Source organism: Rutidosis leptorrhynchoides, chromosome 9, assembly GCF_046630445.1.
Source record: "Rutidosis leptorrhynchoides isolate AG116_Rl617_1_P2 chromosome 9, CSIRO_AGI_Rlap_v1, whole genome shotgun sequence".
Classification (NCBI taxonomy): Eukaryota; Viridiplantae; Streptophyta; class Magnoliopsida; order Asterales; family Asteraceae; genus Rutidosis; species Rutidosis leptorrhynchoides.
In genome coordinates this window covers 287364995-287378140 of record NC_092341.1, presented here as the reverse complement: position 1 = coordinate 287378140, position 13146 = coordinate 287364995, and the positions used below count along the sequence as shown (strand labels likewise).

Sequence of the window (13146 nt, the reverse complement as noted above, 5' to 3'; positions counted from 1 at the left end):
GTTATCTCCAAAACGGTTTTCAAAATTCGTTACGATAGTTATGAATTTCTTATAGTGTCGTTCAGTTTAACAAAGGCTTCCTCCGTATTCATGGGCCTGATGGGCCTGATGGGTCGCTACATATGTAAACTTATCTAGACAGATCTGTCATCATATTCATAGGTGATGTTTTAACCTATTCAATTCAAGCAAAGAAGAAAACGAACAACATCTTTGTCTTACGCTTGAACTCTTGAGGAAAGAGCAACTCTATACCAAAATCTCCAAGTGTGAACTTTGGTTAAACAAAGTCCAATTTCTAGACCATGTTGTTAGTGGTCAGGGTATTACAATAAAATCTCGCAATCGAAGCCACACGTAATCGGGAAACCCTCACAACTCTGACTTGTATTCGTAAAATCTTAGATCTCGCTGGTTATTACCGAAGATTCATTTCCGACTTCTTCTCGCGTTGTACGATCTTTAACCTCGTTAACTCACTAAGAGAAATTTAAACCTCTCCATTCCCGAACCTTGACCGTGATTATTCACACCAACTTTGCTAGCTAAATTCGTATAGCACAAGATGGAACCAAAAATGGAAATATTTCTACTTGAACGCCGGAAGGGCATACTCTCTCGACTCGAAATCAAGTAAACTGAAATTCGTCATTTTACACGAAGAATTTGAGTACTTAATCATGGATTCAATCAACCTTCTCGTCATCACGTACCACATTACATAACTCTGTTATTTCACCGTTACCGTCTAGTATTACTACTCAACTCCGAACTATACAACTACGTGTACTATCTCGTTTCCCACCCCGTCTCAACATTTGACCACTAGATGCGCGATGTGGCTACCTCAAGACATAAACTCATCCTATTCTAAGTTCTCATTTCACTCCTATCTTTTCTTTCGTACTTCCGTATAAGGAAACCTTTATATCTAAATCCTCAACGAAGAAAGAGACTCTTCATGTATTACTAGTATTCACCGCGAGGGGGGGCCCAGACGAACATTTTCAGTAGCCGATAAGAAACTTGTCCCAACAGACGCTTTCGAGCCCTAACTAACTTGTTCGAACATATCTTAATAAATTCTATTCCAACACGGTGTACCATTGTCAATTATCCCAGATTGAAATACTCGTTTCACTTCTAGTATTACAAGAAGCCTTGGGAACACGTTTAAACATGAGTACCACGTATCATCCGCAAACTGACGGAACAAGCAAACGCACGATTCAAATCTAGGAAAGAAAGGTTACCAACTCGTATTGTCGCTTTTAGTTGATTCCTCTCACTACGGTAGTTATCATTCGTGTATTAACGCCGCACTTCCAAAACCCTATGTGACCGCAAATGTTATACCCCTATTCGTTGGACCAAAGCATGTGGCAAGCAAATCACCGAATCCGAAATCATTCAAGAAATGACCGTTGAGATAGTTCATGTCCGAGAAGGGCTCTAGACGGCCCGTAGTCGCCAAAAAGGACTATACCAATGTTAGGCATAAACCTTCCAAATTCCCAGCCAGCAATTGTGTAATATTGAAAAACCGCACCTTGGAAAGGTGTAATCCGTTCGGGAAATCAAGGGAAGCTATATCCGCAATATTGATCCTTCTAAAATCTTGGGGCGTATTGGAACCGCCTCCTACCGTATAGGTCTCCTGACTCAATTAAGGTTTCCGTTTACCTTACATTTCGTGTAACAAACTTAGAGACGTATCCTGCGTAACAGGAACGTGCTATCCTTCTAGATAAACTTACTATTGATGACAAACTCCCCTTCGTGGGAAAACCGGTTGAAATTGTGGATCGAAAAATCAAGCCTTAATACAACGTGAAATCCCGAATGTCAAAGTTCATGAGAATGCCCAAGGACGTATCTTCACTTATTCATAGCATTGACAACGTAAGGTCTCGAGTAAGAGACATCGACTATTACTTCCAACTAAATTTCGGGACGAAATTTCTTTTAAGGTGTAGGTAATGTAACATCCCGCGTTTTTCCGTTAAAATTTATTTTTAACACTATTTTTTTTTTAAATAATATCTTTCGTTATTTAAATTCGTAGTTTTCGTTAACTAACGTTCTTAATATTTCTGTTATTTAATTATAACATCTCTCGGTTACTTTAGCGTTTTTTAAAATATTCGTTCGGTTAATTCACGCACCCGCTTTGAAACTTGAGGGACCGAAGCTGTCAAGTGGGAAAACTAGTTGACTAGGTCAACTAGTCAACCCACCATTCTCATCCATTCATTTCCATCCACCTTCCACCTCCTTTCTCCTCCTTTTCTCTCTAGTTGCAAGAACAACCATAACACCCAATTCATTCAATCATCATCTAAATTCGATCTAGGAGGCCAACATCAAAACAAATTACATATTCGTGATCCTCTCTTCATCCTCTACATTTTGGTACCAATTTCATCTCGTTTGGGTAACATTTCTAAAACTCTAGATTTCTCTAAATTCGTGTTTTTGACTTAAAATGATGTTAGTTAGTGTCTATGGCTCATTGTGATGTCGTGTATGTAATTTGTATGCTCGATCTTGTTATTTGGTGTAACTAGCATGAACACTTGAAATGGGTTAGTTTAATCTTTGATTTTGATTGATTAAATGTTGTTAGATGTTAAACCCATTGTGTTAAAAGTGTTACTAGCATCGTTAGTTTCGTTTTGGTATGTTGGATGATATGAAAACCTTGCGTTAACATGATTATTGATTTTGTGATTCTTGATTAGGGTTTGATGAACTTGAAATGAACTTTTGATACTTTGGATGCCATGAAATGTTGTTAGTAAGTGATTAGTTGTAATGCACGTTTCATTACCTTCAAACGGCATATCATATGTGTGAATTGGATTCCCGAAACTTAAAATGCATTTGATGAACTTGAACTTTGAAAATAAACCTTTATTGATCAATTGACGAGTTTTCGGTTATTGTAATTGATGTTTTTGCTTGGTGAAAAATAGTTAGTTGTATTCCTTGTCAAAATACCTTTCCAACGATATAAGATTCTTGTTTTGGATGTTTACGGTTTAGGATTTATGGGTATTGAAGTTGGATTCGTGCTTGCGTGTGAAAACTGCCAAAATTCTCTGCACAGGTAATGGCGCGGCGCGCCATATACCCGCGCGGCGCGCCAAAGTGGTCTGTCCAATTTTGTCGATTTTTGAATAATGTTTGCTATGCTACACACCCCCGATCAACATGAAACTTGGACAACATGCTCATATATGATTTCTAAGCTCATGAAAATAGTTCGGGACCCGACCCGACCCCATTGACTTTTTCGTTGACTTTGACCAAGTTTGACTTTTAGTCAAACTTAACAAAACACTTATGCAATCGCTCTAATCTTATTTTATATTTGATTCTTGCATGAAACTTGACAATTTGATTCACATGCTATATAATCGAGTCGTAACGAGCCATAGGACTAATTGAACACATTTCACCCGACCTTGTGTCGTAACCGGTAAATTGATACAACTTACTTGTTTAGGTCAAGGCTAAGCAACTTTCATGCACACGTTTACGTTGTGAAGTACTTTTATACTCGTGCACTCGAGGTGAGATCATAGTCCCACTTTTTCAACAACTTTTATATTTTTAAATCGTGGGCTGAGAAACATATACGTTACATACTTATATACATTTCATATGTATATATACCTTTCATACTTTTATACATCGAACACGAATACGAATACAAAGATATGGACGAGTTTGAACGAAAACCCTCAATTCAATTATCATTAATTACATCAGATGATGTAAGCGAGACTATGTTGTGTGGATCCATACGGGTTTGACTAACCCTCATTCGGACGGTTCGCTACCGTTAAGCGAATGAAATATATTCTGGTACGGTGTATGTTCTAACACTTTTATGCTGAGGTAAATGATACGGTTAAGCTTTGATAATTGGGTGCTCGGTAAACAACAATACTTATGGAATTCAAACGATTCGGAAAATCGACTTATACTATAACTTGTGGTTCAACTTATTTTACTTACATACTCATTTACTAAACCTATGATTTCACCAACGTTTTCGTTGACAGATTCTCTATGTTTTCTCAGGTCCCTGAATGCTATATGATACATGCTTCCGCACTCTTTTTGATACTTGCTTGGATGTCGAGTATACATGCATATTTGGAGCCCTTGACTTGTTTTTAAATTGTGTCGCATAGGTTTCAATTGTACGTTAAACATTGTAATGTAACTAGTCGTTGAACTACTTTTGTAAACTTGAAACGTCCTTTACATTTGAAATGAATGCGACATATTTTTGGTCAAACGTCATCTTAAGGACTTATGACCACGTAACGGGACCTAAGTAGACGGCGCCGTCAATGACGATTTTGTCGGGTCGCTACAATATGAACATTAATTAACATTTGCACGTAATTTGTTGAATATAAATGCATAAAAACTGAGAAATTAAAAAGTTCTCGCAGTTCTCGCCTTTTTTGTGGTTCTCGTTTGAACATGCCCCCTATATATATATATATATATATATATATATATATTGTTATTATAAATAATGAAATAGAAATGAAAAAAACTGAAATGAAAGTATGGGCTAGGCACAATTGTTATTTGTTATAAACCCGAAATTATAGAGCACAATTTTGATTTTGTTTAATTTAATTTTACGTACTTACGTCTCCCGACAAGTTTCGATGCAGGTAGTGGCCAGTGGCGGAACTTGAACCCGGACACAGGTGGAGCGAATGTAAAAATTTAATAAAAGTTTCAATGCCAGGAGGTTAAACACTAAAAAAAAAACCTTATTTTTTAGTAAATAAAAAATAAAAAATTTAGTGTAAATTTTTTTTTTTTTCAAATCCGGAGAGGGCGGGCACCCCCTCCGGATATAACTAAGTTCCGCCCCTGGTAGTGGCGGAACTTGAACCCGACTACAGAGGGGGCGAGTCTAAAAATTTAATAAATTTTTCATTGTCAGCAAGGGCAAACAATAAAAAAAAACCTTATTTTTTGGTTAATTTTTTTTTTAGTGTAAAATCTTTTTTCCCGTTAAATCCATGAGGGACGGGCGCCCCCTTTGGAATACCTTATGTTCCGCCCCTGATTCGTCTTTGAACTCTCAGCTGTACATTTGAACTCGATGCAGGAGTATGTGTTTTCTCTCGATCTATTACGTATAATTAATTATTATATTATCTATTTATTTTTTTATTACGCAGTATATTCATAGAAATACTTAAATTTGTTTGGCACTCAATTCGTCGTTTGACTGGCAAATGAGATTCCTTTAGCTCCTTACAATCATATTCCATCTTTTAACTTTAATTCATCAAAACAACCATTATTATTCTTCAATCTATTTAATTATCAACATTAAATCATGTGATTCTTATTTCTTCTTTTGGCGTGTTACAACTTAATTCATAAAAAGATGGTCACCAGATTTCAAAATGTAGCATTTTGGTTTATTTTGTTTACCATGTATTTGGCATGTTGCTTGTTCTTCATATATATAGACGTACAGACTAGTATCACTATGCATTTCAAAACATATTCATTTCGAAGTACCTATTTTTTTAATCTTTTGAAATAAATAAATAGATTTACATAAGCGTGCAAAATGAAAACTGATGCAAATTTTCATCAAGGCTTTGAAGTTTCGGGAGACTTGTCTTCTGAACAAGTCCCCTCCACATTTTTTGACGACGATGGCCGTCCCAAAAGAACCGGTAATAATAACATTATAACTTGCACCTTATCACTAAATATTCAAAAATTCAAATTTGAAATAAAAGTAGAATGTTCTTTATTTGTTCTGTTTTGGTTATATTTTGAAAGTGGGATACATATATATTCATACGTGCAGGAAGTCTTTGGAGTGCTAGTGCACATATAATCACAGCGGTAATAGGGTCAGGTGTGCTAGCATTGGCGTGGGCGACTGCACAGTTAGGTTGGATTGCGGGACCCACTGTTCTGTTCATGTTTTCGTTCATAACGTATTACTGTTCTTGCCTTCTTGCGTCATGTTATCGCACTGGTGACCCGATTACTGGAAAGCGAAACTATACTTACATGGAAGCTGTCAAGTCAAATCTTGGTGTGTACAATTTAACTACTAATTGAATCTATTCAACTTAAATTGAATCATATTGTATCTTTCTAATATGATAAATTTTCAATTTGGTTATATTAATAACTCAGGTGGATTCAAATTCAAGATATGTGGCTTCATTCAGTACTTCAATCTTACTGGAACTACAATTGGATACACAATTGCAGCCTCTATTAGCATGGTGTATGTATATGTATATATATACTTATTATTATGTGATACTAATTAATTAGTTATAATCATTATTTTCATGGTAGCTAATGGAGTATTATTTTATTTATGGTAATTAAAATGAAGGTCAATAAATAGATCAAATTGCTTCCATGAGAAGGGACATGATGGTGCATGTGGAGTATCAGGAACTCCATTTATGGTATTATTTGGTGTTGTTGAAATTTTGTTATCTCAAATACCAAATTTTCATGAGATTTCATGGCTTTCAATGGTTGCTGCTGTCATGTCCTTCACTTACTCCGCCATTGGTCTCGCCCTTGGAATTGCCAAATTTTCTGGTACAATATTATATACGGAGTATTATATACATATACATATACATTTTAATATAAATATTATTGTATACACGAATGATAACTATAGCGGTATCAAGGTGTCATTTCTACCATGAGGTTGAGAGTACAAAGAGGGCGTCTTTGAGGTGTGCGCAATAGACAATGAAACAAGGCCCAAAAATTTGAAATGGCCAAAATTCTAAAATCCTTTAATATACTTGTTTTGTTATCGGTCAAGTAGGGGGGAAAACTTATAGCTGAAAAAACGTTAATTTATTAATATATTCATTCAAAGGGAATACTTTTTTTGTCAAAATAACGATAACATTAAAAACAAAGTCTTTTCATCTATAGATAAAAAGACGAACAAAGATACAGACTAAACAAAAGCACTGCAATACTCGGAAGCAGAAAAACGAACCCCATCACTAAAACAAAGGGCAAAAGCTAATTAAAACCGAGCTTTGAGCAACCGGATCACTAAAACGAACCCGAAATAGTAACTAATAGAAGACCCAATACAAATAATCCCAGAACTAACCGATCAAAGGGAATACTATACTGTCTTTTTCTCTTCAATTATGAACTGGTATATAGTTTTTTATTTTTAATTATTTAATGTTGAATCCATAGAAAATGGGAAAATCAAGGGAAGTTTAAGTGGTATAAGTGTTGGAGAAGTTACTCAAACACAAAAAATATGGAGAAGCTTCCAAGCATTTGGTGCCATTGCTTTTGCCTACTCTTACTCTACTGTCCTCATTGAAATTGAGGTAAATTTTAAACTTCTTTAAATTTCGATTTATCTTAATCTAATTGTGATTAACTATATTAAAAACAGGATACCATCAAAGCCACACCAAAATCAACAGAACAGAAGACAATGAAGAGGGCGACATTAATAAGTGTAATAACAACAACAATGTTCTACATGCTTTGTGGGTGCTTTGGTTACGCGGCTTTTGGAGACCATGCACCCGGGAACCTTCTAACCGGATTTGGATTCTTCGACCCTTTTTGGCTTGTCGATATTGCAAATGTCGCTATCATAGTCCACCTTGTTGGTGCATACCAAGTATTTGCACAACCTATATTCGCCTTTGTTGAACAATCTGCTACAGAATACTTCCCTAAAAGCAAATTCATAGAAATAAACGTGTTCGGTTTCAAACTCAATTCATTTAAAATGATTTGGAGGACAATGTTCGTTTGTATGACCACAATTGTTGCTATGTTGATGCCGTTTTTTGAAGATGTTGTTGGGATACTTGGAGCTATCGGGTTTTGGCCGCTAACAGTTTATTTTCCGGTGGAAATGTACATTGTTCAAAAGAAGATACCAAAATGGAGTAAAAAGTGGATTTTGTCACAAATGTTGAGTGTATCTTGTCTTGTTATTTCAATTTGTGCTGCTGCAGGGTCTATTGCTGGTGTGATCAAAGATTTGCAGGTTTATAAACCCTTCAAGACTAATATGCACTGATCGATTGATCGATCAAGGTTTAATTCGACTCGCAAATGTCAAGAAACATTTGTGGGACTTGTGCACATAAGAAAGTTAAGGAAATGAAACCAGAGGTTCCATATTTTGTTCTTGATGTTTATAATGTACTCAACCTAAAGGCTTAAACAACAAGCTATTTGTCTTGTTTATTTGTGCTTTTTAAATTTCCGCCCTTGTATTCATGCATTTATATAATGGAATCAACTTCATGAGTGGTGTTTTGGTTTTGTCACGGGTGGATGGCTCTTTGCTTGCGCAACAACTGCCACCTGACATGTCTTTCAAGTTCTGTTTTCAATACCTTTTGGTTCTACCGATTAAGGCAACAGCAAGTATCGATTCATTGGCGTTTTGACTGCCGCTTGGAGCCTATATTGAATCAGGCAGACTTTAAACCCATGAAAATATGATTCATCTATTTTCATGACGTCTCATTTTTATTTTTATTTTTATTTTATTTTTAATTTTTTTTTTTGTCGGAGATCCTCACAGAAGCAATCTCTCTACCCTGGAGTAGAGAGAGGAATGGCTTTCTTTTCTGGTGGGTAGAGAATTGTTTCTCGACTCGTGGTTAAAGAAACGACTTATCTTCTATTCTAGGGTAGAGGAAGGATTGTCTACATCTCACATCCCCATACCTTGCATGTGCGGGATTGAGTATTGTTGTTGTAATAATGTAATATGGTGGCCAATTTGAGTTTTTCGTCATATGAATTGGATTTCTACTTTTTATTTTAAATTAGATAACGAATGCCCTTAACACTTTCGTTATAGTCATCCGTTCAGTTTTGTTTTTCTCAGTTTATTTAATTTTAACATTTACAACCTTAACCGCACAAGCCTAGAATTTAGTGACAAAATTGAAACCCAATCGGAAATCGAAATCAAATTTTATATGAACTAAATCAAAAACCGAATTAGAATTAGGTTATGTTTCGATAAAACCTAATTCAAATTTCAAATTATTTGCTACTTCTTTCACATGATTAACATGTAACCTATTACTAATAATCTACACAACTATCATGCTAAATTAGTTAATATACAAAATCAAAGGAATATACAACAAAAATAACATTGTGTGTTTTATTTAACTTTCGTGTTTTGTCATTTTTGTTCTTTAGGTTGCTAGATTGATTTAGTTTGGTTATCTCTTCTCGCTTTTATTGCGTTTCATTTTCTTCTGTATTTCAGTTTCTTGGTATCTTTTGCTAAAAATTCCTTTTCGGTTTCTTTCTATCTTTTGCTAAAAATTCCTTTTGGTTATTTAGTTTTTCTGAAGAAAAAAAAATACAACATAATATACAAAATAGTTAAACACGGACCCATCCCCAGTTGACTCGTTGTAATGTGAAACGACCCGTCCTAATCCATCTGGACGAATACATTACATTTGGTTACATCGCGAGGTACTTGACCTCTATATGATACATTTTACAAACATTGCACTCGTTTTTAAAAGACAAACTTTCATTTCATCGAAAGTTGACGGCATGCATACCATTTCATAATATATCAATCTATAATTGACTTAATAATAATCTTGATGAACTCAACGACACGAATGCAACGTCTTTTGAAATATGTCATGAATGACTCCAAGTAATATCTCTAAAATGAGCAAATGCACAGCGGAAGATTTCTTTCATACCTGAGAATAAACATGCTTTAAAGTGTCAACCAAAAGGTTGGTGAGTTTATAGGTTTATCGTAATCAATCATTTCAATATTTTAATAGACCACAAGATTTTCATTTCCATTTCTCATAAATATACATCCCATACATAGAGATAAAAATCATTCATATGGTGAACACCTGGTAATCGACCTTAACAAGATGCATATAGAATATCCCCATCATTTCGGAACTCCCTTCGGACATGATAAATTCGAAGTACTAAAGCAGTTCAAATTCTCTGACTGGGGCTTGTTAGTGCCCATAGATCTATCTTTAGGATTCGCGTCAATTAGGGGCCAGTTTCCTAATTCTTAGATTACCAGACTAAAAAGGGGCATATTCGATTTCGCTAATTCAACCATAGAATGTAGTTTCAATTACTTGTGTCTATTTCGTAAATCATTTATAAAAACAGTGCATGTATTCTCAGTCCCAAAAATATATATTGCAAAAGCATTTAAAAAGGGAGCAAATGAAACTCACAATACGATATTTTGTAGTAAAATATGCATATGACGGCACTGAACAAGTGCATGGTGGGCCTCGGATTCACGAATCTATATCACGTATATATATTAACACATAATAATATAAATCAATTAAGTTTATATATTTTGTTATGTATTAAGATTAATATTCTTATATACAATTTTATTAATACTTATAATACATTATGATACTTATTTGATATTTAGTTAATGTTATATCAATAATATTAGTTAAAACATAATTTTATGTAATATTAGTATACTTTATGTAATATATATATATATATATATATATATATATATATATATATATATATATATATATATCTTTGGTTTTGTAAAATTAATAATTGTAGTATTACTAGATTAAGGGTAATAATAATAATGATAGTAATAATAGTAATTTTTAATAAAAATGATAATTTTACTAATAATGATAAAGTAAAAATGATATTTTAGCAAAAATAATATTTTTAATAATAGTAATAATAATGATAATACTAGTAATAATTTTTATAAAAATAAGATTAACAATAATAGTAATAATAATAATACTGATAATTATAATAACTATAAAACTAATAATTTTACTACTAATGATAATTATGATACTAATTTGTAATAATAATACTAATGATAAAGTAATAATAATGAAAATAAATAATAATAATGATATCTTTAATACTTAATAACAATAATAATAATAATAATAATAATAATAATAATAATAATAATAATAATAATAATAATAATAATAATAATAATAATAATAATAATAATAATAATAATAATAATAATAATAATAAACATAAAAATGAGTAAACTACCTCAAAGTAAAGGCTTTCAAAAAAAAAATATTGCTACATGCCGGGCTCGAACCCACGACCTCTTGTTCCACACAAACAACACTAACCATCTGTGCTGCTTAACATTTCCTAATATAACCCGGATTTAATTCGTTATAACTCGTCACTTCATCATCCTCATTTAAATTTTCTCGTCTCCTTCATTAATGATAAGTGAGCTTATGGACGTTAGGCCAAACTTATTAAATGGGCTGATCCAACAGAGATAAAATCCCTGAGTTGTAGTTTATTGGTTTCTTTATGTAATTAAAAGTAATGGGTGTAGTACTCAATACAGCCGTTAGGGTGTTTTGGATTTGTGCTGCTTGAACCGTCAACCGAACAAAGGATCATCATCATCATATTCATCTTTGACATCATCATCATGTACATCTCCACTGCTCACGATCATCGTTCTTTCCCTGCATCATCATCATTGTTATCGTTATCTTCCTACTTTATCATCATCATCGTGAATCGTCACGATCATCATCATCTTCAATATAACTCACCATCATCTTCATCATTATACTGTAGCGTCATCATCTTCCATCTCATCGTTACTCATCATTCTTGAATCTTCATCGTCATCTCATCACCATATCATCATCATCGTTTTCTTTATTTGCAGTTGAAACGCGAATGTATCCAGAAGCAATAACATCACAGAAACGATATTGATTGTGGTGGTTGTGACTAGGAATATATATATAGTCATAGCAGTAGCTGTAGTTTAGCGATGGTGGGTTGTCACGAAGAAGTTTGTAGAGAGAGAGAAGTGGTTCAAGGTGATGGAAGGTTGTTTCAACGGTGGAGGTCCATGTTTCGAATAATGAAAGAAAACAGAAAACAGAAAAACAACAAAACGCACTGTAGTAGTAGTGGTTCAAAGTGGTGATTTTATGGTAACGGTTTGGGGTGGTTTTGGGTTTAGTCGTTTGAAACAGGAATTAAAAGATATAGCAGGTTAGTAGCAGTTTGATGAAGATGTGGGTTTAACTTTGGTGTTTGTTTTCAATGGTGTAATCGAAGGTGGTTTCGTGGTGGTGGTTCACTAGGGTGGCAGATAGAAAATGGTGGATCATGTGGGTGTGGTGTTGGTTATTGGGTAGTGGTTCAAGAGTGGATGATGGCGGTTGTACATGGTGTTAGTGGTTACAACCGAGAATAGCAGCCAAGAAGAAAAGAGGTGTTTGGGTCACGAGAACAAAAATAATAGAAGTATCAGTAGTAGTGTTTGTGATGGTTTCTAAATCATGTATGTATATGTTATTATATATATATAAGTGTAAAGTGGAAGAACAAACACAATAACATATGAATTCATTTAAGTTAAGCACAGTATGCACACAGTAAAGCCATCGCTTAATTGGATTATTGTGCCGACAGTTTATCACGGATATTATATCGTACTCCGTTGTTACACAGTGGCGAATAAAAAATACTCAGATAAATCCCATATTTTTAAATTAACTATATTTATTTATTTTGATCATTATTGTATAAAATTCAATCATTAATTTAATAAATAAAAATTACATTAACTGTCTCTCTCGATTATGGGTAAAATATGAAAAATGTTGAAATTTATTAATTAGCTTCTAAATATACTTTTAATAAGCCTAAAATTTATATGGCTCATTTTCGGATCACCGTTTATTTTAAAATCACATAAGTTCGTTTATAACTTGTTTATTATCAATCGAATGATAATTGAGTGTTACTATCATTTTCCAAATAAATTCGAAACTATATATGTATATTAAATACACTTTATATAGATACTTTTTAAATAATAATCATTATAATATCCTATTTTTATTTTACTTTACATAAATAAATTTTAGTAACAACAATATACAATATTTATATTTCCAATTATTTATATATATATATATATATATATATATATATATATATACACACACACACACACATAACAATTAATTGTTCGTGAATCGTCGAAACTGGTCGAAGGTCAAATGATTTCATAAAATAGTTCAAAAA

The 13146-nt window shown here is 33.4% G+C and overlaps 1 protein-coding gene across 1 annotated transcript; it reads left to right on the top strand.

Moving 5' to 3' along the window:
- Positions 1 to 5620: 5620 nt before the first annotated feature.
- On the top strand, positions 5621 to 8107 carry LOC139868836 (amino acid permease 4-like). The gene is made up of 6 exons (XM_071857179.1): positions 5621 to 5729; positions 5867 to 6100; positions 6205 to 6298; positions 6413 to 6627; positions 7258 to 7397; positions 7466 to 8107. Exons 1-6 carry the CDS (start codon positions 5621 to 5623, stop codon positions 8105 to 8107), a joined length of 1434 nt encoding a protein of 477 aa, XP_071713280.1.
- The last annotated feature ends 5039 nt before the right edge of the window (positions 8108 to 13146 follow it).

What these genes read in the sequence shown, in the direction of transcription:
- LOC139868836 (XM_071857179.1), top strand. Translation starts at nt 5,621, where the DNA reads ATGAAAACTGATGCAAATTTTCATCAAGGCTTTGAAGTTTCGGGAGAC. An exon ending in TGGCCGTCCCAAAAGAACCG is followed by an intron (nt 5,730 to 5,866) that starts GTAATAATAACA and finishes TCATACGTGCAG; the next exon opens with GAAGTCTTTGGAGTGCTAGT. An exon ending in TGGAATTGCCAAATTTTCTG is followed by an intron (nt 6,628 to 7,257) that starts GTACAATATTAT and finishes TTGAATCCATAG; the next exon opens with AAAATGGGAAAATCAAGGGA.